General features: G+C 34.5%; 3 protein-coding genes across 3 annotated transcripts in view; 2 read left to right on the top strand and 1 right to left on the bottom strand.

Moving 5' to 3' along the window:
• LOC138318439 (ral GTPase-activating protein subunit alpha-1-like) overlaps positions 1-1,921 on the bottom strand; it is a 93,497-nt gene extending 91,576 nt beyond the window's left edge. Inside the window, 1 exon segment of the mRNA XM_069260784.1 lies at positions 1,720-1,921. Coding sequence (XP_069116885.1) covers positions 1,720-1,846 — 127 coding nt within the window. The 5' untranslated portion in view covers positions 1,847-1,921.
• A 2,497-nt stretch (positions 1,922-4,418) lies between these two features.
• Positions 4,419-13,308, top strand: LOC138318438 (SERTA domain-containing protein 2-like). The gene is made up of 2 exons (XM_069260783.1): positions 4,419-4,607; positions 5,417-13,308. Exon 2 carries the CDS (start codon positions 5,452-5,454, stop codon positions 6,229-6,231), a length of 780 nt encoding a protein of 259 aa, XP_069116884.1. The 5' UTR covers positions 4,419-4,607; positions 5,417-5,451; the 3' UTR covers positions 6,232-13,308.
• A 5,008-nt stretch (positions 13,309-18,316) lies between these two features.
• LOC138318437 (barrier-to-autointegration factor-like) lies at positions 18,317-22,373 on the top strand. Its single transcript, XM_069260782.1, has 3 exons — positions 18,317-18,489; positions 19,736-19,889; positions 20,699-22,373. Exons 1-3 carry the CDS (start codon positions 18,332-18,334, stop codon positions 20,843-20,845), a joined length of 459 nt encoding a protein of 152 aa, XP_069116883.1. The 5' UTR covers positions 18,317-18,331; the 3' UTR covers positions 20,846-22,373.
• The last annotated feature ends 4,933 nt before the right edge of the window (positions 22,374-27,306 follow it).

Here is a 27,306-nt window from a genome sequence, read left to right as displayed (position 1 = left end):
TGATGACGTGCATCATTTTTAGGTTTCTGTATGATGTCATGTTTCGTCACACAATATTTTTGATGTCATCTGCTTTCTGTTTTTATCCCGTGGACGTGTATTGCCAAGATGGGCTGAAAAGGGAAAGAACTGTCAATGGGCGTTAAAAATATGATCGTAGGGATGTTTAGGAGTGGATTTTCAAGACGAAAGATAGGTATGATGTTAAAAATACCCAAGTCTACAGTTATTGACATTGTAAACAAATTTTGTACATGTGGTTCAGTGGAAAACAGGCCGAGAAGCGGGCGACCAAAGTTAGTGAATTTACATTGGTATACTGGGTGTGTTTCTAGGAAGAAACTTGTAGTGAAGCAGAGAAACCAAACTAAGAGACATGCTTGGTGTAGAGAAAAGTGGAGATGGACAATATATAATTGGAAGTGAGATATTTTCTCAGATGAAAGCAAAATAGTTATTGGACAGGACCACAGGGTTTTTATATATGGAGAAAGCGAGGTGAAGGATGGCAACCGGATCTTGTGCAGCCGTGTGATACCCAAAACCATTTCGAGGTTATGATTTTGGGGTGCATTTGTTGGAACGATTTGGGGACATTAGCCTAAGTGAAGGAAATATTAATGCTGCGAAATATCAGGAGGTTTGGGTGGAAAATCTTTGGCCAGTTCTTGCCAGACATTTTCCTACTGGGGGCTATTTTTTCCAAGACGACAATGCCCCAGTTCACCGTGTGAGGTCCACCCAAGACTACATCGCCCATAACAGAATTAATGGAATGAGTTGGCTCGCTCAATCAACAGATTTAAACATAATTGAAAATCTTTGGTTATTGATAAAAAGAAAACTCCAGACTCGAGTAGCAGCTGTGAAATCGGCAAATGACTTGTTCTCCGAGATTCAGAGGATTCGGACCGAGATCACACACCTTGCTATACATTCAATGCTTGTATAACACGATCACTGAACGAATTTTAAATGTAATTAGATTGAAAGGACATCTTACAAAATACTGAAGGTAAGTGTGTAATACCCTTGCAATCGACTGTGTAGTATATCAGTAAAATTAATTTGAAATTCATTTCGTTTTTACCGTCATGTAAACACGCCGCAATTGAGACTAAATACTTTTGGCTGAAAACTGTATATCACTAAACGAATTTTAAATGTAATTAGATTGAAAGGAAATCTTACAAAATACTGATGGTCAGTGTGTAATACCCTTGCCATCGACTGTGTAGTATATCAGAAAAATTAATTTGGAATTCGTTTCGTTTTTACCGTCATGTAAACACGTCGCCATTGAGACCGAATACTTTTGGCTGAATACTGTATATTATGGGTGCATCATTCTAATTCATTTATTTTTTATGCTAAAACTTATTTTAATGTTTATCCGCTCGTTATCTCAGTGGTCTTCTTGTGAACATCATATCCATAAATCGGAAATTAAAATGAAACGAATGACAGCTTCGTCACTAACTATCTCCAAAACCCATAGGCCAATATTGGGGGTGTGGTAGGCCTAGCTAGCAGTATTCGGAGAATGCCTTGTATTTTCTAGTCACCAAAAGATTTAAGTACTAAAGGAGCATATGAAGCGTTTGATAATTTTATCTACTATACATTTTAATAGTTTTAGCACTCTTTCTTTTATTCCAAATTTCATCCTCCATTTTTGCGGGATGCAAATGCATCCTTCACAAGCAAAAACAACCTTACCGAGCACCTGGCGAAGATGCTTTAGGCGTGTCGGCGTGTCTTTTTTCGGGTCAGATACTTTCTGTGCTGATTTCCTAATATCACCATGACTAGGAGCTTTCCTAAACATAGCCAGGGCCGAAGACATTTATGTTGGTTTGATGAAATATCTAGAGGTATTCATCATTTCGTCTGCACAACCTCTGACAAATGGCGCTGTGTTTACTTGCGCATGCGTGGTAATGAACTATATTGATGCTCATTTCCGTTTCGCCAAAATCATTTTCTGACGATATATTCAATGTCCCAGTCAAAAAATGTGGTGTTTCATTATTGATGAACTAAATTAAATAACAAAAACATTGAAATATCCCTAATAATATCGTAGATTTGGAATTTCTTTCATCCACGCGAGGTTAGACACCCGCGATTTGGAACATTGTTTCACTCTCAAGGATTGAAGAATGGTTAGATATCTATCTTTTAATCTTTAGCTGGACAGAAATATCCTTATTTGAATATGTCGTATTGTGGGTTTCAAGATATCAAAACAACGTTGGTAAAGTACGATTTATCGTCGATTAATCTCAACTTCCGGTGGCTGTGACGTCACAAAGAAACACGTCAAAACATGACGTCACATATAATACGTGTAACCTAACGTCATAACAAAACTTTGAGGAATGGGTAATCTTACTAGTATACAAATATTTCATGGGTTACTGTGGTCTAGTTCATAATATTTAACCCGAGGTGATGGTAATCAAAAAATATTGCACGAGGCCAAAGGTCAATATTTTTTCTTTGGTCGATATAACATACTATACGTGTGTACGTGTTTTCGTTCACAGAGCTATATCATTTTCTAGCTAGCTAGGATGGAAGATTCTGTTGTTAAACCTGTACCCATGATAATATATATGTATATGCCATTCTGTCTAATAATCTAATAAATTAATGATATCGACGCAAAAGCAAGAATCGTTTTTGTGAAGGCATATCATACATATTGCATTGTTGTAACATAATCACATCATTCTACTCTTATGACATCTTCGCGTCTATGACGTTGCAAAACGTTAAAATTAATGACGTTCTCGGCCATGGGTTGACGCAGGCATTGATGACGTCTAACCCGGTAAAATCTCTAACTAATTCACAGGGATCTGAGAATTAGTTAGAGATTATATAATCGTGGACCCACCAATTAAAGTGCTCTATATGAGACCATTTTAGACGCATAATTTAGAGGTCTAGATAAAAAAAACGATAAAAATCATACTCTACATGGTACTATATTGAATACGCTGATTGGCCAAATTGGCTTTCTCGCGCCAAAGGTGTAGACTCACCTGACCATTCAATGCTCGAACAGGACAGTGCTCGAACACCCATTTTATTTTTCGCTTCTCATTTCATTGTGCATGATAATTGTGTGTGTGTTGACACTTTTCTTCCGCCAATAAGAAAAGTTCGCTTACCAGTTCCGTAATTTGAATATTAGCAGACGACGTCTGACGGCAAATCACAAAATATTGACGATCGCCAAAATAAACATCATCGCATGGTAAGTTAGAAATATTATAAACATATCTAATCATATTAAAATGATAGCAACACTTCTCTTCTTAAAGAAATTAACCTCCTCCCCACGCCTCTGCGCAAAACCCAAAGCCACATAATCGTCGGCTATGTACGACGGAGTGGTCCAAAGCAATTCATATTTTCTCTCCTATAGTGACCTATACTTAATCAAAACATACATCCAAACGTGCATAGTGAATCAAAACACTATTGTTTCTTCCAAAACTGTACCTAGCTGCACCATCCGCAAATTAATACTCGATATATATCAAAAACTTGGGTAACTTTTAGCAGAAAAATGTATGTTATTATATAAAAAATAAAACAAGTGGACACATGCATACAGGGGCAGAAGTATATATATATATGTGTATGTTTCTGATAAGGGATTAAAAATTACGAAATTACCAATATTTCTTAAAAAATAAATGTTTCTGATGAAAATACATAATACCAGATATTTAGATAGTATACTATCTCATTCTCTGCTAATACAGTTTATTTATTATTGCATCTATATGAGACTTTGAAGCTTAGGTAGCAGAACAGACTTTAATTACAGCACTAGAGCTAACGAATAAAAATGTATAAATATAGTCATATATAGCATTGTCAAATCATAAAAGCACTTTTGAAAGATAAAAGGAAAAGGAAATTAATCGTTGTTTTTTTTATTAAAACATAGTCAGCTGTGTACGTGTGTAACCAAGGATTTATAAGTAAGATACGTCCTCAAATTGGTGTTACTGAATTCACTAAATTTATAAATAATGCAGAGATTTAGCTACATATATGAAGATAACCATTTTTAAAATCTCTGATAAATCTAATCAATATATTAATTGAAAACTTCTGCTTTATGCTTACAATAATCTCTTTTTAGTGAGAAATTGATATTCTCATTGTGTTTATTATTTAACGATATTTACATTTGTACGGCCTCTTGTACAACATTTCAAGAAAATTCATTTATGTAATTCAGTTTGTTATTTTAAAAAGCTAGGACTTTAGTAAGGCTTTGCTAATATGGTCGAGTCATGTCTACGCTTAAATGTAAGGTCAACATAAAATGAAGCGCTTAGCTGATTATGTTCGTTGCAATGATTGGTCGATAGAGAACCAATCAGTGGAAAGCCCAGATTTTGTGCCGTGTTTGTACAGTTCGACGTCAGTTCGGTAGCGGAAAGCTTGTTGTAGGCCTAGTTCTGTGATCTTCTCCAAGTCGTTGGACGAAGGAAGGATTATCACGATGTATAGAAAGACACGGAGAAAATGCATTTCAACAACAAGAAAGTGTTTCGACCGGTAAAATTGCGATTTTAGGGGTAAGTGTTGTGTAAAAAACGTCTTGTTTATGTCTCTTTGATGTGAGAACCAAGGTGCTCGGCGCCAGTTGATGACTAAGTCATTGCACTGAATCTGATGGTTATTTAGACAATTTATCTATTGAAATCGACCAGATATGTGTTATATATGTTATGGTTCTTGTTATCGCTACATGTTTTGACAGAAATTCCCATTCATGTGCTTAAAAAATGTAATTATTTCCATTGGAATATATGAGGCTAGTCAAAAATAGAATATCGAGAACGAGGCTGTGTACATGTCGACGGACACGGTTGTTTACGCAGAAACCACTGTCAAGATGTGTGATCACTTGTTGTTCAGAAATGTTACGTGCTAAACAGCACATTTTGATTGTTAATTAAGTAAACAAAAAGTGTTTTATTTTTTGTTGTTTGTTAGTAATAGATGTGAAACAATGTTGTGAAATATTCTTTCGGGAAACTAAAAGAGAAAGAAAGAAAAAATTCCGAATCGGGAAGTGAGTCACCAGGTGACCTATTTATAGCACAACCTTTTCACGAAACAAATGAACGGGAAATACCGATACATTTATGACAATCGTGTTCATGGCTATCGTCCAATTATGATATATGTTCTCAATTTAGCATTCTATTTTTATTTTGTGCAATATTTCAATTAATGATTTTGAGAAAATTTGGTATACACACTGGCATCTATAACACTTGTGAAAGATCTTTTGAAGAGAAAAATATCTATGTCTTAAGTGATTTAATAGTGATTAGATTATTTGCAATATTTCTTTAACCCTTTTAAATTTGTATTTCAGGATTTGGTATTGACCAATCTACAAAAAGGGGGAAAATGGGAGTCAAAAGAAAATTAGATGAATACGATGAAGGTGGCGAGAAAATTGTTGAGCCTGGCATACAGCGACAGTCAGTTTTAGACATCTCCATGTTCAAGCTCCAGACCCACCCAGCTAGAAGAGTAGAGCCATCATTATTACGCTCCGTCTTAATTCTTAACACTCTGAAACACATTGAATGTGAACTGCAGAAAGAAGGGGTTTCAAGCGACTTTTCTGAAGCTGCCTCAATGACACTAAATGAAAACTCAGACATGTCAATGGATGTATTGCCAGATTGTGAAAATATCGGAAATGGAGACATCCAGTCTGATCTATCAGAACTCCACATCAGTAGTAGCATGGAGACTACAACTATTCCAAAGGACACTGTAAACCCACTCCCACCCATCGAGTCATTTGTTGAATTATCTAGTGCTTTTCCTCTATCAAATGGTTCATTGTCTTGTGGACCTCTGAAAGTCAAAAACTCTTGTCATGATTCCAAAGAACAATTTACAAACTCTGAACAACACATGCAACTGAACTTCCCAGTGAAAACTGAAGACATTTTAACTGATATAGATGTATCTACATGTGATTTTGACATTTTCTCATCACTCGCCTCCAGTATGAAATTAACACCGCTAAGTGCAGAAGAAGTTATGCATTCATTTCCTGTGCATGATGGTTACTCCACGCTATTTAGCAATTGTAGTCAAGTTGGTGCATCATGTAAGAGCGACCTCATGCCAGAAGATATTGACAATATAATGCAAATATTAGTTGGTACTTAGACTTATAATCATAATGAATCAATTCAAAAATATATTTTTCACAGACTTAATACACCATAATGCTGTGAATGTTGGAGGTGCAGGGATAAGGTTGTGATCCTGGAATGAAGCACCGCAGCCATAATGTGTGCAATTCTGTGTGACTATTTATACGTTTTGTTGTCCAAATCTTGCACAAAAGACAATTGATATAAATTATTATTATAATATTGATGTGTTGTTTAGTGATATAAGTTGTCAGTATACAATATATTTATATTTATTTCTCAAAACGCAAATATTATAATATTGTCATTATTTATGAATGAAATCAAGATTATTTATGGTTAGTTTGCTGTATTTACAGCATACTGCATCATTTGTTGTTTTAACTTCTGTTTTTATATATATTGAATCCTGTTTCTCAATCTTGCAACTGTACTTGTATATTGTATCTTGTTTAACATTATTATGATACTATGTATGAGTTTAATGAAAACTTTTTCTGTTGATAGTACACTTCCACTTTAAAACTCCATGACCTGTCATGTAATATCTGAAATTATTATGTGAGAAGAATTTTGGTTCTGTAATTTTTCCTTCTACAAATTGTCCAACAATTTTGTCACTGTAAATTATTGGAAATAATTTTCAGATGTCAAAAATGAACCAACTTTAACATGTTTTTCTGTCTCAAATTCTTTCACAGGTTTTTTCCTCCAATATCTTGTATGTCTATGAATGAAAGGTATTAATAAGCGACATAATGACAGTTTAAGGTTGTTGGTTTTTCTCCTTTTTTTTTAATGAAACCAAGGGAATTAAATAAAAATTTTGGTCAAATTTTTAAACTTAATATTAACTCATTTGAACTGCTAACGCTGCATGGATAAATTTATTAAAATTATATTGTAGTAACGAAGAGAGGCAACATTACAGTATTATTATGCAGAATTCTGACTTGTGAATTTATTAATCATGTTTAAAGTGAAGAGTTGTAGGTCTGATATATAGCTATGTGTGTTGTCTGGTCGATGTGTATCAAAGCCATTTCCAACATGTGAAATCAACCCGGTTTTTTATATTTAAAAGCAGCATCCGATTCCGAAGAAATAGCTACCATTGTAATACTTTCATCTTGAATAACTACAATTTATGTCTGATAACATTAATATAATTAATGTATTAAATGGGAAAAAAATATTTGTCCATCCAAACATTTGATGTACATGTATACATATATTCTACTACAATTCTTTGTTTGATCTCCAAATCTCTGTCCTAAGAACTTTGTTACATCTTTTTCAAATTGACAAAAAAGTCTTAAGTATAGTTTCTGATTATAATTATATTAGTGTGTAGCTAATTCAAGGTCTGCAAGACAAATACATTTCATATTTTCCATTTTTGTCTTGGTTTCAGCTTAAAAGCTCGGCCAGTAAAAGCAGGGATGCAGGCAATTTATAATACCTTGTTATTGATAAACTAAAAGTACATGTCAAATTTAATGGTTGTCCTGTGTAAAATTCGTGAAAATATACATATTTATAATGTAAATATGCATTCAGGTTGGGTGTGATGTTGGATGGTTTGTATTTTTATATGTCCGATATTGTAATCCTTTACCAAAATCATTATAACATCATTGTAAGTTGAATTGTATATCACTTTTTTGCGAAGAATCTCCATATTCCACAAACATTTATTTTATAAATGCCTTTGGAAATTTTTTGTCTCATAAACGAAGAGTGGGTGCCGTTTTGTGAAGCTTAAACATAATGGCTTTGCGAAGTGGAATCTCAGTTCTGTCAATATTGGCTCAGAAAAAGTATAAGACTAGTCATGAATCAAAAATATAGGTATTGATTAATTTATTTATTTTTGTGCAAGACTTAATAACTCTTAACAATATGATTTCAAGAGCAGGATCATATGATTAAACAGATATATGAAACACATACTTAGTATAAAAAAAACAACCTGTGCACGTGAGTTAGAATAAGGTCTTGGTATATGTAGCTTACTATAATATATTATAGTAAATTCTCGCTAGACATTCATTCTAGGATAATCCTAAAAATTGAGACTGTTTTAAAAAATAGCTTTATTGAACCTGTATCCAGTCCTCTAAACATTAACGAATCATTTACAATTTTAAGTGATTGAGATTCAATCTTTTTCATTTAAAGCTCTGTTAGCATTGCTGCATTAACTTGTCATCACATTGAGATTATTTCTAAAAACATTATAAAACTTTGCTCAGATTTTGATATTATAAAAGACTTATTAATATTTGGTAATAAAGTTGCAGCTCCAACTGACTGACGTTAAATTCATTGCTTTGTGAAATTTTGTGAATGCATATTTCAAAACAATGCATAAGCTTGTATTTCTCTGCTACCCGATCATTAAATCACTAGTTGATTTGATTTGAATTGATAAATAATTAAAATTGTGAAATAAAATAATTGTTTTATGCAAAGTTCAATATAGATGTTGATACAAATTTTTGAGATTTACAAAAAGAAATGATAGGATCCTTGTTCTCCAGAGAGTCAATATAAGCTGTTTTTAAAGTCACAAAAATCTTTCCCTATAAACACATTCCAAATGGTCACATTTCCTGTTATTTTTGTTAACTTTAGGTCAGTAAATAGATCTGTGTTAATGCTTTCATTGTACCTGTTGTACTGATAGGATTAATCATTCTAACTGTTAATAGAGAGCTTTTAACACCCTGTCTGCTAATAGTATACCAGCAAAATTTTGTAGGAATTTAGACAAGCCCAGTTAATGTACACAAATTTTGATGTGGCACACTGTACAAAAAGATGTGAAGTGGCTCTCCGAATTTCTTCAGCCCACAGGAAAAAAGGGAATATGTCAATGCTACAGATCTGTATATAAAGCCAAGTCCAGGACTTGTGTATCAGATTCCCAAAAATCACTGATATAGATAATTGATAGATGTCGTTGCTCTTCCCTATTAGGAAATAGAAAAATTCTGAACAATGGTGTCTTACCTTTTTATAATGAGCGATCCGAAACAAATAAGCTTCTCTCTGTCTAAAGCTTGCTTGTGTGATATATAGCAGGCTTTAGTTTATAAACAGAGGAATTGTCAAAATAAAGTCAAAATTATCATCTACAAGAATGTTGCATACATCAAACTGATTCAATATTTGCGGTTTTAATATTTTGCGATAAAATGCATATATAGATATCATATTGTCACATTGTTGTAGAGTTCAGTCCATTTTATGAATGTCATTATTTTATAAGATTTGAAACCATATCATGTTTTTTGTTTGATATAATTTAAATCATGCTCATCTTTTCTTTTTCTTTTTTTTTTAATGAATCAAGCATTTCATTGATTGTATCGAGCCAAATCACAATTCATGATTTTACAATATGCAATATCTAATTTATTGTACTATTTACATGTGTTAATGTAAATATCCATATTATTTATTTTGTACAAAGTGCAGATTTATCAAATCATGATACCCTTGTCATTTTTATACAGGATACAGATATGGATTTGCTATTAAGCAAAGTAAAATACTGTTTTCCTCTTCCTTATTGTAAAGATTTTAGTAGAAACAATGAAAGTATTTTTTACATTATCCTGATATGATGCATATAGGGGAAAATGTGCTTCAAATGTTAAATGGTCTCAAAAGCTACCACCTGTTAAAAAGTGAAATGTGCTGTTACAGATAAGTAGAAGATTCATCAGACGAGTTTGTTGACGGTATTATAGAGTTTATGAATCATTGTATGATGATGTGAAATGTATAAAAATATGAATCGAACAGCATTTGTAACGTCTCAAAAATAGATTTTGAGAATATACCTTGTTATTAATTAATTGTATTGTCAGAGATTTGAAAACCACATGTATACTCTATAGTTGTAATCAAAATGTTTTTGATCGTGTAGAAAATTCAAATATTTGCATAAAGTATTTGTGTGACAGTGATGTGTTGGGATGTCTTCCTAAATCTCCCATCTCTCTGGGTCCAACGGTATAAACAAGCCAATTAACTTATACAAATTTGTATAAACTACATCGAAAACAAATTAGTATATCAAAATATAAAGTGAAAATATTCTAATAAATGTTTTGATGATTATGCAAATTGAATTTGAAGGTTTCGGAATGAAGCAGGTAATTGATAAATTTGAAGAAAAAATTAATCGAAAAAATGAGAGATTATCTCCCTTTGCCATTGTAATTTTGTCTGTTAATGAATTGGTTCTTTCCAGCTAGCTTAATGTTTCATACATAAGGAAAGATGAAAAATCTTTGTCCAAAGAGATGGGAAGGTGTTGTGTTCTGGGGTAAAAATTACCATGTTTTTCCCCATGAGTTACGATTTCAAAATGTGATAGAAGCAACTGTGAACCTTCTGAATGCAATATGTATATAATTTCTTTAAACATCAAAGGCATTGTTTTTCAGTTTCAAATGATCTATTTTGAGTGGGGATATATTTCGTTCAATTTTTCTTGGATCTCTAATATGAATAAAAGTTCCAAAATTTGATCATTTATAAGTAACGCTAGTGTTTAAGTTATAATTTCATATTTATTTGATAATAAAAGAAATCAAAGTGATTGACATTTGAAAAGGAAAACAATGCTTTTGATTTTTCACCTACTATGATTTTTTGTAGAAATGTATTTAGATGTAGAGAAAATTGAATTTTATGAATATGTAATATTGAAACTTTATAGATATATATGTAGAAGATTTATTGATGTTGCATTTGAGACTATTTTGTTTGTCAAATATCCCATTGTACAAGTACATGGTGGAAGACATTTTTGTAGTATTCCCAGAACCATTTGCATAGCAACAGCTAGCTAAATAGATCTCTTCAGGAAGAAAGCATACCTTCTAATCAGATGCAAATTTTTGGCTTGCAGGTTTCAGCTATCAAGTTAGTTAGTAATAGAAGCTTTGATGCCACAGGGTTGTTTACTGCTCGTGCAATAATGGGTCTGGGTGGGGCATGGCCAGTGTACTACATACACTGGTGTTTTACCACAATGATGTGCCATAACCGTCTCCCTCCATGCATCCAAATACTTAAAACTGCTCATCTTATAGTGGTACACATTTATACAGGGTAGAAATACAGCAAAGTGTCTTGCATGAAAGTTAATGTCCAACTAGTCCGAGTTTCAGGGCTAAAACCTTCCTTCTTTGGGGTTAGTGTGTGATCTCAACCCTACAGCTAATGGTCTGAATTTTTGTAACACTATTGCTCAATCTTAATTTCATGTCTGGTGAAAGTCTGCAAGTCATCAATATTGCCAGGATCTAGTTCAAGCCGACTTTGTTGGTCCATTGTCACAAACCCTGTCATATTTTTGAAATTCTTTGATAAATTAATTACTTTCAAAAATCATTGTTATACATGATGGAATTTTTTTGAAATTTTTTCAGATTTTTATACTTGTATGAATCTTTTAAATTTCATTCATCTTTAACCTGCTGGGGTTGTTTTGAGATAGGGAACATATTGGATATGTGTCGATTGGCTGATTGAACTCTGTATGTACTGATTCTGTTTTATCTGATCGGTAATAATGATACTACTGGCCTACATATAACATTGAGTATAAATATGACCTTTGTGCCCTTTCTGCCAAAGTGACCTTCTAGGTATCGGCAGTGATAATTCAATGAGTTTGACACTGGTAAAATAATGTCTTGCATGAGTATATATAATATGAATAATATATAATTGTATATAAATGTTTTAAACTTCATACAGCTGCATACAAAATTGAATTATTGAATTGGGATCAATTTGTTACAATGAAACGTTGAAACAGGTTTTTTTTGTGTGTTTTTCAAATAACTATTTTTGTAAATTATACACAGGAATACTATTGATGTCTATGATGACGTATGGATATTATGAGGCGACACAACCATAACACTGAGGTTATCAACACAACGCAACACATGAATGCTCAGTGTGTTCGGTGAGTCTAGATGGAATTGGATTCTGTACATGGGTTTCTGTCTTTGAAGTCTTGTTATGGCAGTTGAATTGATACTTTTGGGCTGACTGACAGTCGTTCTGATATATCAGAGTCACTTCCCTTTGTGTTAAAATGAAGTAACTCCACTGTAGGTAAGCCTAAGCATCATTGGATGTGAGATATAGATGTGCAGTTTCCAATTCCATGAAGGTTTTCTCTCCCAATAAGTGCTACTTAAAAAGTATAAGCCTCATGAATAATGGTTTGATTTGTTGAACTACCTTTATGGAAATTTTTATTACTGTAAAGAATTTTTTGAATGAATGAATCGATGATACAGTGCTTGCCTGTTTGGCCTTCTTGTGGCATAGGTAGCCAAACTGTCATGGTTTTTATTGCCATTTTTCCATAAAAAATCAATCGGCAGTGATAATTTACATTTAAATGGAATTGGTAATATAACAAGTTCAAAAGGTAATTGGTCCTTTCCTAATGTATAATATTACAATGTGACCAGTTACTAATCATAAATTTTTACCAAAAAATGTATACAAAAGTTGTTTTACCATATTTTTCTTACAAAGTACTAGCTTAAAAATTCATACTACGATATTGGCTGCTCCGAGTTTGAGTATGCATCCCATCAGGTGTTTGTTGGTAGAATCTATGCATTGATAGTTGATTATGTACAGACCAATATACAGTCATGGATACGTTCTCGGTATCAGAAATTTTATGGTCTATGATAATGTGCATTAAAACAGCTGTTGCAATGATGAACAGCACATTTCCATTTGACTTTGTGTTAGAATAATGAATTAGTGATATTTTTTAGAAGAAAATATATATCTATACTGCATTCTCCGATCAATCACAAGTGTCAATCTTATTTGTCAGGCAAATCTGCCTTTAACCTTGCCACTTGAAAGGTCGTCAGTGACTGATGAAATTATTATAATCAATCTTCTGTAGTTGTATCCAGGTGATGTCATTCATTTGTTTACTGAGAGAACACAATACAAGTCATGAACATTTACCATTGTGGAATTTGTACAGTTGCTATACTTTAATAAACATTTTTATAAATGATTAAAATTCTTGTGTCTTAAAAACATTTAACCATGAAAAGTTTATGTGTGTTAAAGTCCTTTAAAATCATATAGCACATCGGTAAATCCCATACAACATAAGATGGGGAAAGAACATATGCTTTATTAATCATCTGCATTACTAAAGGAAGAAAAACAATCCCATTCCTATGAAAAGAGCATTAGGTGCTTCTGAGTAATTACTTGGTATTCTGCAAGAAAGTGGAGGAAAAAAACCCGAGTGATGTGTCTTCTTGTATAGTGTAACTCTTGCCCTTTTAATGGGGTATATCACTGAAGCATGCCACCGAAGACACCAAGCAATACACCCTACCCGATCACATTACTGGAAACGGGCGAACCAGTCGATCTACTCGCTGAGCGCTAAGCAGGAGCAGAAACTACCACTTTTTAGCCCACCATCATCAGATGGTGGGCTATTCAAATCGCCTTTTGTCCGTCGTCCGTCCGTCTGTTAACAATTCTTGTTACCGCTATTTCTCAGAAAGTGCTGAAGGGATCTTTTTCAAATTTCATATGTAGGTTCCCCTAGGACCCTAGTTGTACATATTGCATTTTGGGACTGATCGGTGAACAAGATGGCCGACAGGTGGCCATCTTGGATTTTGATAGTTAAAGTTTGTTACCGCTATTTCTCAAAAAGTGCTGAAGGGATCTTTCTCAAATTTCAAATTTCATATACAGGTTCCCCTAGGACCCTAGTTGTGCATATTGCATTTTGGGACCGATCGGTGTACAAGATGGCCGACAGGTGGCCATCTTGGATTTTGATAGTTAAAGTTTGTTACCGCTATTTCTCAAAAAGTGCTGAAGGGATCTTTCTCAATTTTCATATACAGGTTCCCCTAGGATCCTAGTTGTGCATATTGTATTTTGGGACCGATCGATGAACAAGACGGCCATCTTGGATTGGATTTTGGTAGTTAAAGTTTGTTATCGCTATTTCTCAGAAAGTACTTAAGGGATCTTTCTCAAATTCCATGCATAGGTTCACCTTGTACCCTAGTTGTGCATAGTACCTTTTAGGACTGATGCATAATGCCTTTCGGGACTGATCGGTAAACAAGATAGGCAATGGCCGCCATCTTAGATTTCATTGTTGAAGTTTGTTACCACTATTTCTTAGAAAGTACTGTAGCGATCTGTCCCAAATTTTAAATGTAGTGTGTTTGGAAAAATTTGAAAAGCAGGGAAAAGATCCCTCTTTTTATTGTCAGACATTGATCATTCTTTGGTGGGCGCCAAGATCCCTCTGGGATCTCTTGTTAGACGGTGTGTCTCGACCAGGGACAGAACCCAGAGCCTACCTCGCAAAAGGGTTCAGTACTTATTTCTGTCACCAAACAACCATACCGTTATGTTTACTAGTGTTTATTATAAAGCATGTAGTAGGAGCGCTGATTTGACCGGATTCGATTTTACCAAGGCATACACATCGAATCCTTTTTGACCTTGTCAGGAAAATGTCATATCCAAGGAAGTGGTAGTCATTTTTCTTTTGCTCTGCGTAGTTACCTTCACTGGCCAACACCCTATATAAAGCACGGGACTTGACACACGTGCGTCATTCTAAACATATCCTGTCTCAGATACACATGCCCCGATATTGCAAATAACAATGTCAAACTGAAAATAAACACTCACCTGATATGATTTCATTGAAGTAATACATGAATGTAGTCGGCTAGATCCAAAAATATGTCCAATACTAGCTAATATAACACTTCAATATACACTAGGGCCTAGTTTCATGAACATTCCATAAATTTAAGGAGCCTTCCTTAAAATCTGTTATGCTTTTCTATGGAGAATTTTAAGCTCAGGGATTCCTTAAATTTAAGGAATGTTCATGAAACTGGGCCCATGTTTTATATTAGGATTTACGATAATATATGTGGAGATATGTGGACGGATTATTTTTTGGATTTCTATTCACTTGTGTAGAAATTTTATTTTGACAAACATCAAAATGACAGCTTAGAGGAGGTGACATGTTTTCTTGCTAAAACAAGCCCCGTACAGCTTTACAGGTAAGGACTTCGTTTACGTATTAATAATTTAATTTCATATGTTACACTCGTTTCTATTCGTTAGATCTTTGAGGATGTTTTTCTATAGACCGAAATAATTGTACATCAAGTATTATGACGTCATATGTACAAAACGGTTTCGCGGGAGTTTTAAAAGCGGCAAAGTCATTGGCCAAACTGAGATGATATCACTGCACCACAACTCAATTTGTTTTATTGTAAAGTAAAGTAAAATCACAGAAATATATGCCTAATTAGTACCTGAATGAGTTATCTGAATTAAATAATAAGCATTATAAGTAGGTGATTATGCATAGACTGAGCGCACGTGTGCTTCATATAGGGGTCGGTGAGCGCGTCGGAATGTTAAACAAGAATAACAGTCTTCGACGGGGAAAAGTCTCATAAACGATTCTTGAAATACAAAAAATGTTTTTTTTTTTTACAATTTAATACTTTTTAACTTGCATCGACAGCCTTAAGAACAAATGCGATGAAACGAAATGTAAAGGACATTATCAAGGAGGAGACGGCCACTGGAATGAATGAAGAAACACAACCTCCATCAACAGCAGCACAGAAACAAAAATCTACCAACATCCAAGAAGTCGTCACGGAGCTGGAGGATAGACAGAAAATGGAGAATAACATAATGATCTTTGGAGTAGAACAACAAACCAACGAGGAGGCATTAGAGGAAGAAATATGACGAGAGAACGATACGGGATATATCATCGGCTTGCAAACTTAGCAAGGGAGTATTTGATGGCACTACACTGAAGTAATACGATTTGGAAAAACTCCGAAATGAGAACAGGATTAAAAAAAACACCACAATTACCAGACCAAGACCAAAAATGCCTTCATTCGGAAAAACAGAGGATAAGAACCACTTTTCTTTAAAGACATAAGAGAGCTACAAAAACTTGATGTTATCTAATATAAACTGAAAGAGAAAAGGAGGCGAAATTAAGAGAAGATGTAAAGAGTAAGGGGACCATCCTTGGACAGAAAAATCGTACGGCAAATGAAGAAAGGAAATTAGAGAATCAGGTCAAAAAAGCAATACAAATTCTCAAGACCGTCTTAAGGTTGTATTTTTTTATATACAAATGCCGATAGTCTACCTAATAAACTTGAGGATTTAAAACTTAGGCTAGTGGGAATAGGTGCCGAAATAATTGGTATCACGGAGATGTACCCAAAATATTTAGATACCTACCTAACAAAGTAGAGTTTTATATTTCGGGGTATGATTTATAATGAATGAAAACGCGCAACGATGTCAAAGAGGGGTTGGTACATAACGGAAGGACTTAAATGTGTAGAAGTAAATGTAGGAAATACATTTTAAATAATGAAAGCGTATGGCGAAAATCAATTCGGCGGGTTGTTGCTAGGATGTCTTTATAAAAGCCCAAAATCGAGCACGGAAAACGTAAAGGAGCTAAATAATCTCATCGCATCAGTATCATCTGATTCATCATATAGCCATTTGTTTTTAGTTGGTGATATCAACATACCAAAAATTAATTAGAACACGTGGTCGTCCAACCACGACAGGGCTGGTGAGATAATAGATAATAAATACACCAAAGAAAGGAAAGGAACCGAACCCAGCGTCTTAGATCTTAGAAATGATAAGAGATATTGCTTACGAAAGTCCCATTGGGAGCAGCGATCATTTGGTACTTGTTATCATTTTTTCTGTAAAACTAGATAGATACTTTATATCAAATGCCACGTCTAAAATATAATAAAGGCGATTACACAGGCATGCGATCAGATATGCCAGAGGACAGGTCAGAAATACTAAAGGGAGAAATGACAGAATCATACAAGAAATTTACTGATTTTAGGAAATGAAATCAATTTATTCAAGTACCATTTGTTCCTGGTACATGGAAATCAGAAAAAATCAGAAACCAGCTGAAGTGGAAAATTAGAAAATCCAAACGAGACTTTGAAGAAAAATTGCAGAAGACATGAGAGAACAACCTAAAAGGTTTTGGAAATATGTCAATTCAAAACGAAAACATACAAGTGCCTCAACGGAGATATCCAGAAAGCCGCTGTGATTGACAAAGACCGAGCAGAAATATTTGCAGTGTATACCCAAAAATCATCAGGAGATTTACCAAACTTCAAAGAAAGAGGCATTAGTCATCAATTTCAGGAAATAAATTGTTCGCCAGGAATGATTGAATAACTCATTTTTTATCTGAATAAAAATAAATGTCATGGTCGAGACATGATGCATCCGAGAACCCTAAAAGAACCACGTACGCACATTAGTATCCCTCTTTCAGAAGTACGTATTTAATAGATCACTTCGTGGGGGCAAATTACCAGAAGACTGGAAAGAGGCAAACATAGCAGCAATCTTCAAAAAGGGCTCAAAGTCAGAAGCAGGGAACTAGAGCCCTGTCAGTCTTACAAGTATTACTGGAAAAACATTGGAAAAATTAGTAACAAACAGCATAGTAAATCATACGGGCAAAAACAATTTAGTCAGTAATAAACAATTTGGTTTCGTCTCCGGGAAGTCTTCTCAGCATCAGTTGCTAATGGTTTTGGATAATCAACTCGATGTAATGTACGTAACATATATATGGACTTTATGAAAGCATTCGATAAAGTTCCAAATCGTCGGCTAATAAAGAATTCCATATAAGGACATGGAATTAGTGACCGGGTTACTAACTGGATAGAAGAATTTCTTAGCAATAGACGCCAAAGAGTCATAATTTGTAGTAAATGGAGAATCATCAAAGACATGTCTTGTATTAAGCGGCATACCTCAGGGAAGCGTCCTCGGACCAATTTTTTTCGTAGCTTAAAATAGTTCACAAAAACACTGTAATTTATGTAGTATTTGATTTGGATAAGAGGCTAACAGCCTACATCTATTTGAATCTTAAGATACTCTCAAATACGATATTACATGTTACATGGATTCAAACTCGTTTACGGAAATAGATGAAAGTTCCCGATTATAAAATAAACAGTCCCTACTCGAATGCACCTAATATAATCTCTAAACAGAAACCCTTCCGTGCAATACCAGTACACGAAGCATTTGCGCGCCAAACAGTTTCAGCCAACTTCCTGGAAGTCAAGAAAATCTCGATACATTCGTAAGTGAACATAAGAGTCAAAAGTACTGACTTTACTAACTTTGCGCCATTTAATTGAGAACTTAAATATTCGTCTTTGATAATGATGTAACGTACGCTATCAGATTAGCTTGTGATTCATATGTAAGTTATGTTCATATGACGAAACGAAACCAAAAACTGAATCACGATTGCCCGTTTGGCATACATGTTGTTCAGTATCATTTTCATTGTTAATTCATTTTTTTTCAACTGCATTGAACAGCCTTTTCTGTGTCCCACCGGTCCACCATATGATTCCACTTCCATGTTACCGTTTGTCCCTCTAGTGGCCTTACTAAATCCGTTCACATCACGGGTTTTTTCGCCATTAATCCTGTTTACCCCGAGTTGTCTCGTCCTAACTTTAGTTTGTAACTAGGAAGGTTATCATTGGGCACATTTGCTTTAAAATTTATATTAACATACGCATTAAAATGGCATTGAACTGTTCATGATTATTTAGCCTAAGGATTATCAAAACCCCCTCATTAAATCAATAAAACCAGGGACAAATTACAAATTAATATTGTTCAACATTCCTTATGAAAAATAAAGAAAAAAAATAAATTCACAGACTAATATGCTACTAGTCATTGAGTTCTATATGAATTGTGTAACCAAATTTGGCGAGGAAAACCGCCAGAACCCTGGGGCAAGAGGGTTGAGGCCCAATAGGAAGAAATAGAGGTAAATCCTTTAAATTGTATCTAGTTATATAGTTCTGCATGGATTGTAACTACATTTGGCCAGAAACATCCTTGAGATATTGGAACAGAGATTGTTTAAATCTTGGCTCGACTCCCAGCTGCAGGCTTCTAGGGCACGAGGAGTGGGGCCCAATTAGGCAAGATGGGGAATAAAGGTACACATACCCTTTAAATTGCTACTATAGTCATAGAACTCAGCATAGATTTTAACCAGATTTGGCCAGAAACATGTTTATGAGTTTGTATAAATATTGGTTCTCCTGGGACATTAGGAGCTGGGCCCAATATTATGTATGGGAAATTATGTATTTTTCCTATGTTAGATCCCACTCTACTGTAGAGATAATTTTTTAAAGTCCTTGAGGAAATAAACACCAAACCTGTAGTAGTCTTTATAACATCGTTTGACTTACATAGTAGGTAAGAAATACAGGCCCTCTGGGCCTCTTGTTATATATCTAGATCCTGTACTGTAAATGCAATAAAATAACAATATTTTTTTAATTGTTTTTCCACAGAAACCATAGGCACAAACTTAAATCCAATATGTCTTCAACATCACAGAAACATAGGAACTTTGTTGCTGAGCCTATGGGTGACAAAGATGTAACAGAGTTGTCAGGGATTGGAGAAACTCTAGGGAAAAGACTGTCAGATAAAGGCTTTGACAAAGTAAGTATATAACAATTACAATTGTACCATGGTTGATTGAAGACACAAGTAAATAATTTTATCTCCTAGTGACATAGTATCTTGTCGTAACGAGTTAGTTATATTGTTATAACAATTTAATATTGTATTTATTATCGTGTTATAAGGAGTTTGGATCTTGTTGGTAGGTATCTCGTTATAACGACTTAAGGTTATCTAGAATATCTGAAAACTTGATATATAAGCTGTTATGTCAATGAGATGCTAACTAAAAGTTGTTATAATGAGATACCTAACCCATTAAAATGAGATAATGATTGTAGTTATAATGAGTTGATAATTTGTTATGATAATATAATACTACATGTACATTGTTATAACAAGATAAGGAACTTGTTCTATCTGGATATCAAGTTATTATAACAAGAAACAAAGCCATTATAACAAGATAAAAAGTTATTCTTATTTTAATCAAGATACTATCTTGATACTTCAAGATCAAATATTGATTAGTTGGTCCTCCAAATTAGCCACCATGCATTGGGAATAATTCATGGATCAGATGCTCCCTGATCATGTGTCTGTGGGACTATTCTTTCTGTTGGTGATGGAAGGACGTTAAAAGATGATATCATGCATGAGCTTACGTCATTTCAGCAGTAAGATTACAAAGAAATATATTCCATCACCACTGGAAACACTAGTACCACACAAACTTTATCAGGTATCGCGTGAATTATTCCCATTGTCACAAATGGTGAATAAAATCAGAAAATATCTTAACGTTAGAAAAACTGATGAATATAATATAAAACATATTATACTTACAGGCATATGTTGTCCTGGGCCAGTATTTACTTTTGAAAAAAGATGAAGAGCTGTTCAGAGATTGGATAAAGGACACTTGTGCAGCTAACAGTAAGCAGGCTGGAGACTGTTTTAATTGTTTAAAAGACTGGGCGGATGCCTTCCTTTGAAATCAATACAAAAATGGATCAAAGTCACTGATTGTGCTAGTACTAAGCACTATCCTACACAGGAAAGATATGTGAACATGTTTTTTTTATTTTACCGGATTAAGTTCAATAATCTCTAGGATTTGCTACAATTGATAAATATTGTATTTTTATCGAAAGATAAAAGTGAGTCTCCGGCATGAATTAAATTCAATTTAGAATTGTATTATGATGAAGATTGGATATCAATGGCTCTTAATATATTTCAAATTCAAAATTATGTATTTGTTTAATGTTGTTTGTATATAGACTTTGGTTTTATTGTAGCACATGTAGTTAGTGTTAGAACTAGAACTAGTCATGTATGAGTTGGAAAATCAACTCAAATGTAGGACGTCACTGTTTTGCTTATTTTTGTCTTATTTATAGTAACATCCATTTGAACCACTACCTATATTTAATGTTTTAAGGTGTTAGCACATCTTTGATCAAGAAGTGGTTGTTTTGATGATGTATCATTTAGCTGTTTTCAGAATGGCCATTACACATGATAATTCCAAATAACTGACTTTGGGCAAACTTTTGTGAAAAAATTGGTTTTATGATCAATTAACACATGTACAGACAAGCACAAAAATAACCATTGCAATTTTCTTTCGAAATAAAAAGTTGAAAATCAACAGTTATTTCCATTTGGTTTGAATTGATATCAAAATTCTTTATCAAATAATCTTAAAGGGACAATTCATTCTAAGAGAACATTAAAATTTGTACATATATCGGAAAAACCCAGTTCTAATGGAATTTAGATCAGTCGGTTTTACTGTGATGTGCCTAAAAAGCCCATGGTGGTGACATGTGTGTGAAATTTTCAAACTCGCTCGCTGTCCGCCATTACACATTGTGGTCGAACTTCTTGTATGCCGAACCCTGTCCCTTGCTCGTAGAGTAATGCAACTTTTGTCTATAACTGCTCAAATCGCTCTGAAAATAGTTTGTTTACCTTATTAGGTGAATTATCTTGCCTCAAAATCATTTTATCACCTTCGCAGTGGCTATGTAGTTCATTTGTTTAACGTGCGTGACTTTGGCTCGGGTATAGGTACAGCGCCCATATTCTACCTGCTTAATCGTATTGATCAACGATTTGATATTTCAACGATATTGATTAAATTACTTAACAATGACATGGAATTTGTCAATGTTTAACGTTATTTGTTTCATAAGAAATATAGAGCAATTAATTTATGCCATATTTCACTTCTTGGTTATGTAAAAGAATTAGCCTGAGTGAATTGTCTCTTTAAATATTGTGGGTTGTGCTGAATTTCTTTTTTTGATTTTGTGAATCGTTTTAGTCATTTCTCTCTTATTTTGTCTCTTAACACTCCGCAATGTATTATGATTAGCTGTGGTATTGCCCCATTCATCATAATATTTGTTTTGATTTGCACAAGCCTTAATTATGTAATGAATACTATACTGTCAAACACCCATGTGACTCATATGACTATTTTAAGTATAAAGATATTAAATATATACAAATGTATGTTGCCTTTTTGTTTTGAATATACTGTAAAACCATATGGTTGTAATTATGGTATTTAAAGCCCACCATCATCACATGGGTCTGGCATCTGTAAATCTTTTTTTTTATCGTCATTTCTCAAAAAGTTTTGGAGTGATCTGTCTGAAACATGTTCATGATTGTATATGTTCCCCGTGGTCCCTAGTCGTGCATTTTGGGACTGATCCCTCCAGCTTATAGCGCTCAACACAAAGGGAGTCAAATAATGTGACTGGTGGAGAATGTAGTTAGGGTGTTTTTGGAGGTCTTTGGTGGCATTCCTTAGGAAGATGACAATATAAAAAGAGTAATAGTTCCACTATTTTAAAGAGGCCCTATTTAAATGGCCTTAAGTTTTTAGGAAGGCAAGAGCATGAAGTTAAATACCACTATTTCTCGGATAGTATTACATGTATTAAAGGTTCTCCCTATATAATATACGTTATCTTTTAGTATACATAGTCGTTCCTAATGCATTCAGAACTAATCTCTAAACAAGATGGCGTGCACGCAGCCATCTTTCATTTTGACACTTGATGTTTGTTTTACGTGATTTCTTGGTCGTGGTCTGTGGTCGTCCGTCCATTAACAATTCTTGTTACCGCTATTTCTCAGAAAGTACTGAAGGGATCTTTTTCAAATTTCATATGTAGGTTCCCCTAGGGCCCTAGTTGTGCATATTGCATTTTGGGGCCGATCGGTGAACAAGATGTCCAACAGGCCTCCATCTTTGAATTTGATAGTTATCCCCCGCCCAACGAAGTTGGCGGGGGATATACAAATGGGTTCCGTCCGTCCGTACGAATGGTTTCCGGAGCATAACTCTAAAACCAGTAGAGATATTTCCACGAAACTTCATACACACATTGGTCTTATGGTCTAGTAGTGCCTTTTGCTATTTTTAGGTTTTCATTTTTTGCACTTTTTCCGTAACCATGGAAACATTGCTGAAAATATCATATTTTTGTACCAGGTTCGTTTCCGCAGCATAACTGGAAAACTGTTTGAGATATATGCACGGAACTCCATAGGCACATTAGTCTTATGGTCTAGTAGTGCCATTTGCTATTTTAAGGTTTTCAGTTTTTGTACTTTTTTCTGTAACCATGGAAACATTTCTGAAAATGGCAGATTTTTGTGTAAGAATCGTTTCCGGATCACAACTCTAAAACCAGCATATTTCCATGAAACTTCATAGACACATTTTATGTAGGACTTCTAATTTTGTATTATGCTTTACTTTTTATTTAATATGCATGCAGTAAAACTCGGATATATCAAACTCGGTTACTATGAACATTCACTGAATTCCTATGTGACTTGTCGCTGTTTAAAACAAATAAAAAATCGCACTGTTAGCTGCTGAACTTTGTTAAAGCTAAGATCAATTCTGGTATTTTTCAAAGAAGCAAATGTTTTCAAAGTTGGTTTCACTTTGTTAAAAAAAACCATAAATATGTTTTGTATATATTCTTCAATTGCAGTTGGGTTTTAAAATACTTTCCCTATACTCTTACTAGCATATAAAATTAATGCATTAATTGATTTAGCTCTCCATTGGCGGGGGATCTGAATGACTATGTCCTTGTTGAAGTTTGTTACCGTTATGCAGAAAGTACTGAAGCGATCTGTTTCATATCCAGGTTCCCCTAAGGCCTTAGTTTTGCATATTGCAATTTGGGACCGATCCATGATCAAAATAGGCGAAAGGGCACCATCTTAATTTTTGATAATTGAAGTTACTTACCGCTATTTTATAGAAAGTACTGAAGGAATCTATTTCAAATTTTATATGTAGGTTCTAGGACCCTAGTTGTGCATATTGCATTTTGGGACCGATCAGTGAACAAGATGGTCGATAGGCTGCTAGCTGCCACCTTGGATTTTGATAGTTGAAGTTTGTTTCACTATTTCTCAGAAAGTGCTGAAGGGAACTTTCTCAAATTTCAGAAAGTGGTTCCCCTAGGACCCTAGTTGTGCATATTGCATTTTGGGACCGATCGGTCAACAAGATGGCCAACTGGCGGCCATCTTGGATTTTGGTAGTTGAAGTTTGTTACCACTATTTCTCAGAAAGTATTGAAGGGATCTCTCAAATTCCATACTTAGGTTCCCCTTAGCCCCTAGTTGTGCATATTGCAATTTTGGAACTGACCGGTCAACAAGATCGCTGACAGCTTGCCATCTTGGATTTAGATAATTTAAGTTTTTTACCGCTATTTCTCAGAAAGTACTGAAGGGATCATTCTCAAATTTCACATGTAGGTTCACCTAGGGCCTTAGTTGTGCATATTGCATTTTGGGACTTATTGGTCAACAAGATGGCCACCTGGCAGCTATCTTTGATTTTGATAGTTACCGCTATTTGTCGGAATTTACTGAAGGGATATCTTTCAAATTCCATGCATAGGTTCCCCTTGGGCCCTAGTTGTGCATAGTAACTTTGGGACTGATTGGTCAACAAGATGGCCAACCTGCCGCCATCTTTGATTTCACCGCTGTTTCTCAGAAAGTAATGAAGCGTTCTGTCTTAAATTTCATATGTAATATATATATGCTTGAAAAAGTTTGAAAAGCAGGGAAAAGATCCCTCTTTCCATTGTCAGACATAGATCATTCTTTGGTGGGTGCCAAGATCCCTCTGGGATCTCTTGTTGAAAATCAAAGTTTGTTATTACTATTTCATAGACAGTCCTTCATAAAATCTTAATGTTTCTATGTTCCCTTAGTTCCTTGTTAATTTCAATCTGATCTGAAAACAAGAGGCTGATTTGGAAAAAAATAATTTAAAAAAAAAGTAGCAAATAGGTCCTTTGAGAAGTTACTTTAAAATCTGCTTTATTCAAATCTAGTTCATCTATTCTAGCAAATTCAAGCACAGCTGGGCTACCGGTAAATGCCCAGTATGTAACAATGGCTTGTCTTGTTGCTATCCAGACTTTGTCTTGTATGTATAAAGTATTTTAAAAAGGGAAAGAAGAGAAATTTCCTTTGACTGACAAAGATCTTTCTATGGTGGGTGCCAAATTCCCCCAGATGATTTGTTTAAATTATCTATTTTTCTAATCGCCTTTTGTCCGGCGTCTGTCGTATGTCCGTAAACAATTTACATTTTCGACTTCTTCTCCAAAACTGCTGAAGCAATATCAATGAAATTTTGCACAAACCTTCTAAGGCATAAGGCCAATCAAAATTGTGAATTATATGGTCCCCACCCCCCAGGGAGCTATAGGAGGGGCCAAAAGGGGTAAAATTGACTAAAATTTCAAAAATCTTCTTCTCCACTCACAGATGTGATGGAATTAAGTACACTTCATAGATAGAAAGGTCCTAAGGTCCTTTACAAAAATTGTGAATTATATGACCCTGGGGTCTCAGGTTTCCCCCTGGGGAGGGGGTAAAGTTTACTATAGTTTATATAGGGAAAACACATTTTTGAGTATTATTTGATCATTTGTAATAGGAAATTAGTGAAATATTGTCAGAATTATCAGTAAGAGATGGCCATTGAATCCTATTAACCAATTTTCCATGACTGACCCCCAGGGGCCTTAGGGGCGGGGTCAAAAGGGGTCAAATAGGCTATAACTTCAAAAATCATCTTCTTAAATACTGGAAAGGGTAGAATCAAATACTCTTCATAGATGGACAGGTCTTAAGGTGTTTTATGAAAATTGTGAATTATATGACCCTTGGGTCTCACGTTTCCCCATGGGGAGGGGGTCAAGTTTACTATAGTTTATATAGGGAAAACACATTTATGAGCATTTTTTTGCTCAATTTTCATAGGAAATGAGTCAAACATGTTTATAATTATTTGCCTGAGATAACATTTTAATATTATATCTATATTGGTCCTGGTCAACCCCCTCAGGGCAGAGGGGTGGGGCCAAAAGGGGCAAATAGGCTACAACTTTAAAAATCTTCTTCTTAAATACTGGAAATGGTAGAATCAAATACTCATCATAGATGGACAGGTCTTAAGGTGTTTTATGAAAATTGTGAATTATATGTCCCTTGGGTCTCAGGTTTCCCCCTGGGGAGGGGGTTAAGTTTACTGTAGTTTATTAGGGAAAACACATTTTTGAGTATTATTTAGTCATTATGATAGGAAATTAGTCAATTGTAGTCAGAATTACCCCTATGTGATGGCCATTGAACCTCATTACCAAATTTTCCATGACTGATCCCCAGGGGCCTTAAGGATCAAACGGATCAAATAAGCTAAAACTTCAAAAATCTTCTTCTGAAAACATAGATGGAAAGGTCTAAAAGTCCTTTACAAAAATTGCGAATAATATGACCCTGGGGTCTCATGTTTCCCTCTGGGGAGGGGGTCAAATTTACTATAGTTTATATAGGAAAAAAAAACACATTTAGGAACATTATTTGCTTAGTTTTCATAGGAAATTAGTCAATCTGGGTTAGAATTATTAGCCTAAGATAGCATTTTAACATCATATCCATATTGGTCCTGATCGACCCCCAGGGGCCAGAGGGGTGGGGCCCAAAAGGGGTCAAAATGGATAACATTTCAAAAATCTATCTTCTGAATTCACAGATTTGATGGAACCAAATAATCGTCACAGATTAAAAAGTCAAATTAATGTAGCAGAGTTTTAATTAAAATATTAATTAAATGTTGTTTTATTTTAACTTTGTATGCGTGTGATATAGCGCGCCGCGCATGCGATGTTCTTCTTGTGTGTTCGTCTATAAGTATTGTTAGCTTGTCGTATATACGTTTGTACTATGTCCGTGAGAGAGAGAGTTTACCTGTATAGTCACGTCGGTCACGTGTTCGTTATGTATATTGATATGTCACGTGATATACAAGTAAGTAAGTATGGGATATGTATGGATGCCTCGTTTTGGGTTGTGTGCTTTGTCTTTGACGTTTTACCGCCTTTTTAAT

The sequence above is a fragment of the Argopecten irradians genome, chromosome 3 (assembly GCF_041381155.1).
Source record: "Argopecten irradians isolate NY chromosome 3, Ai_NY, whole genome shotgun sequence".
Taxonomy (NCBI): domain Eukaryota; kingdom Metazoa; phylum Mollusca; class Bivalvia; order Pectinida; family Pectinidae; genus Argopecten; species Argopecten irradians.
Note: the sequence above shows the minus strand (reverse complement) of the source record. Positions and strands in the feature narration are given on the sequence as shown.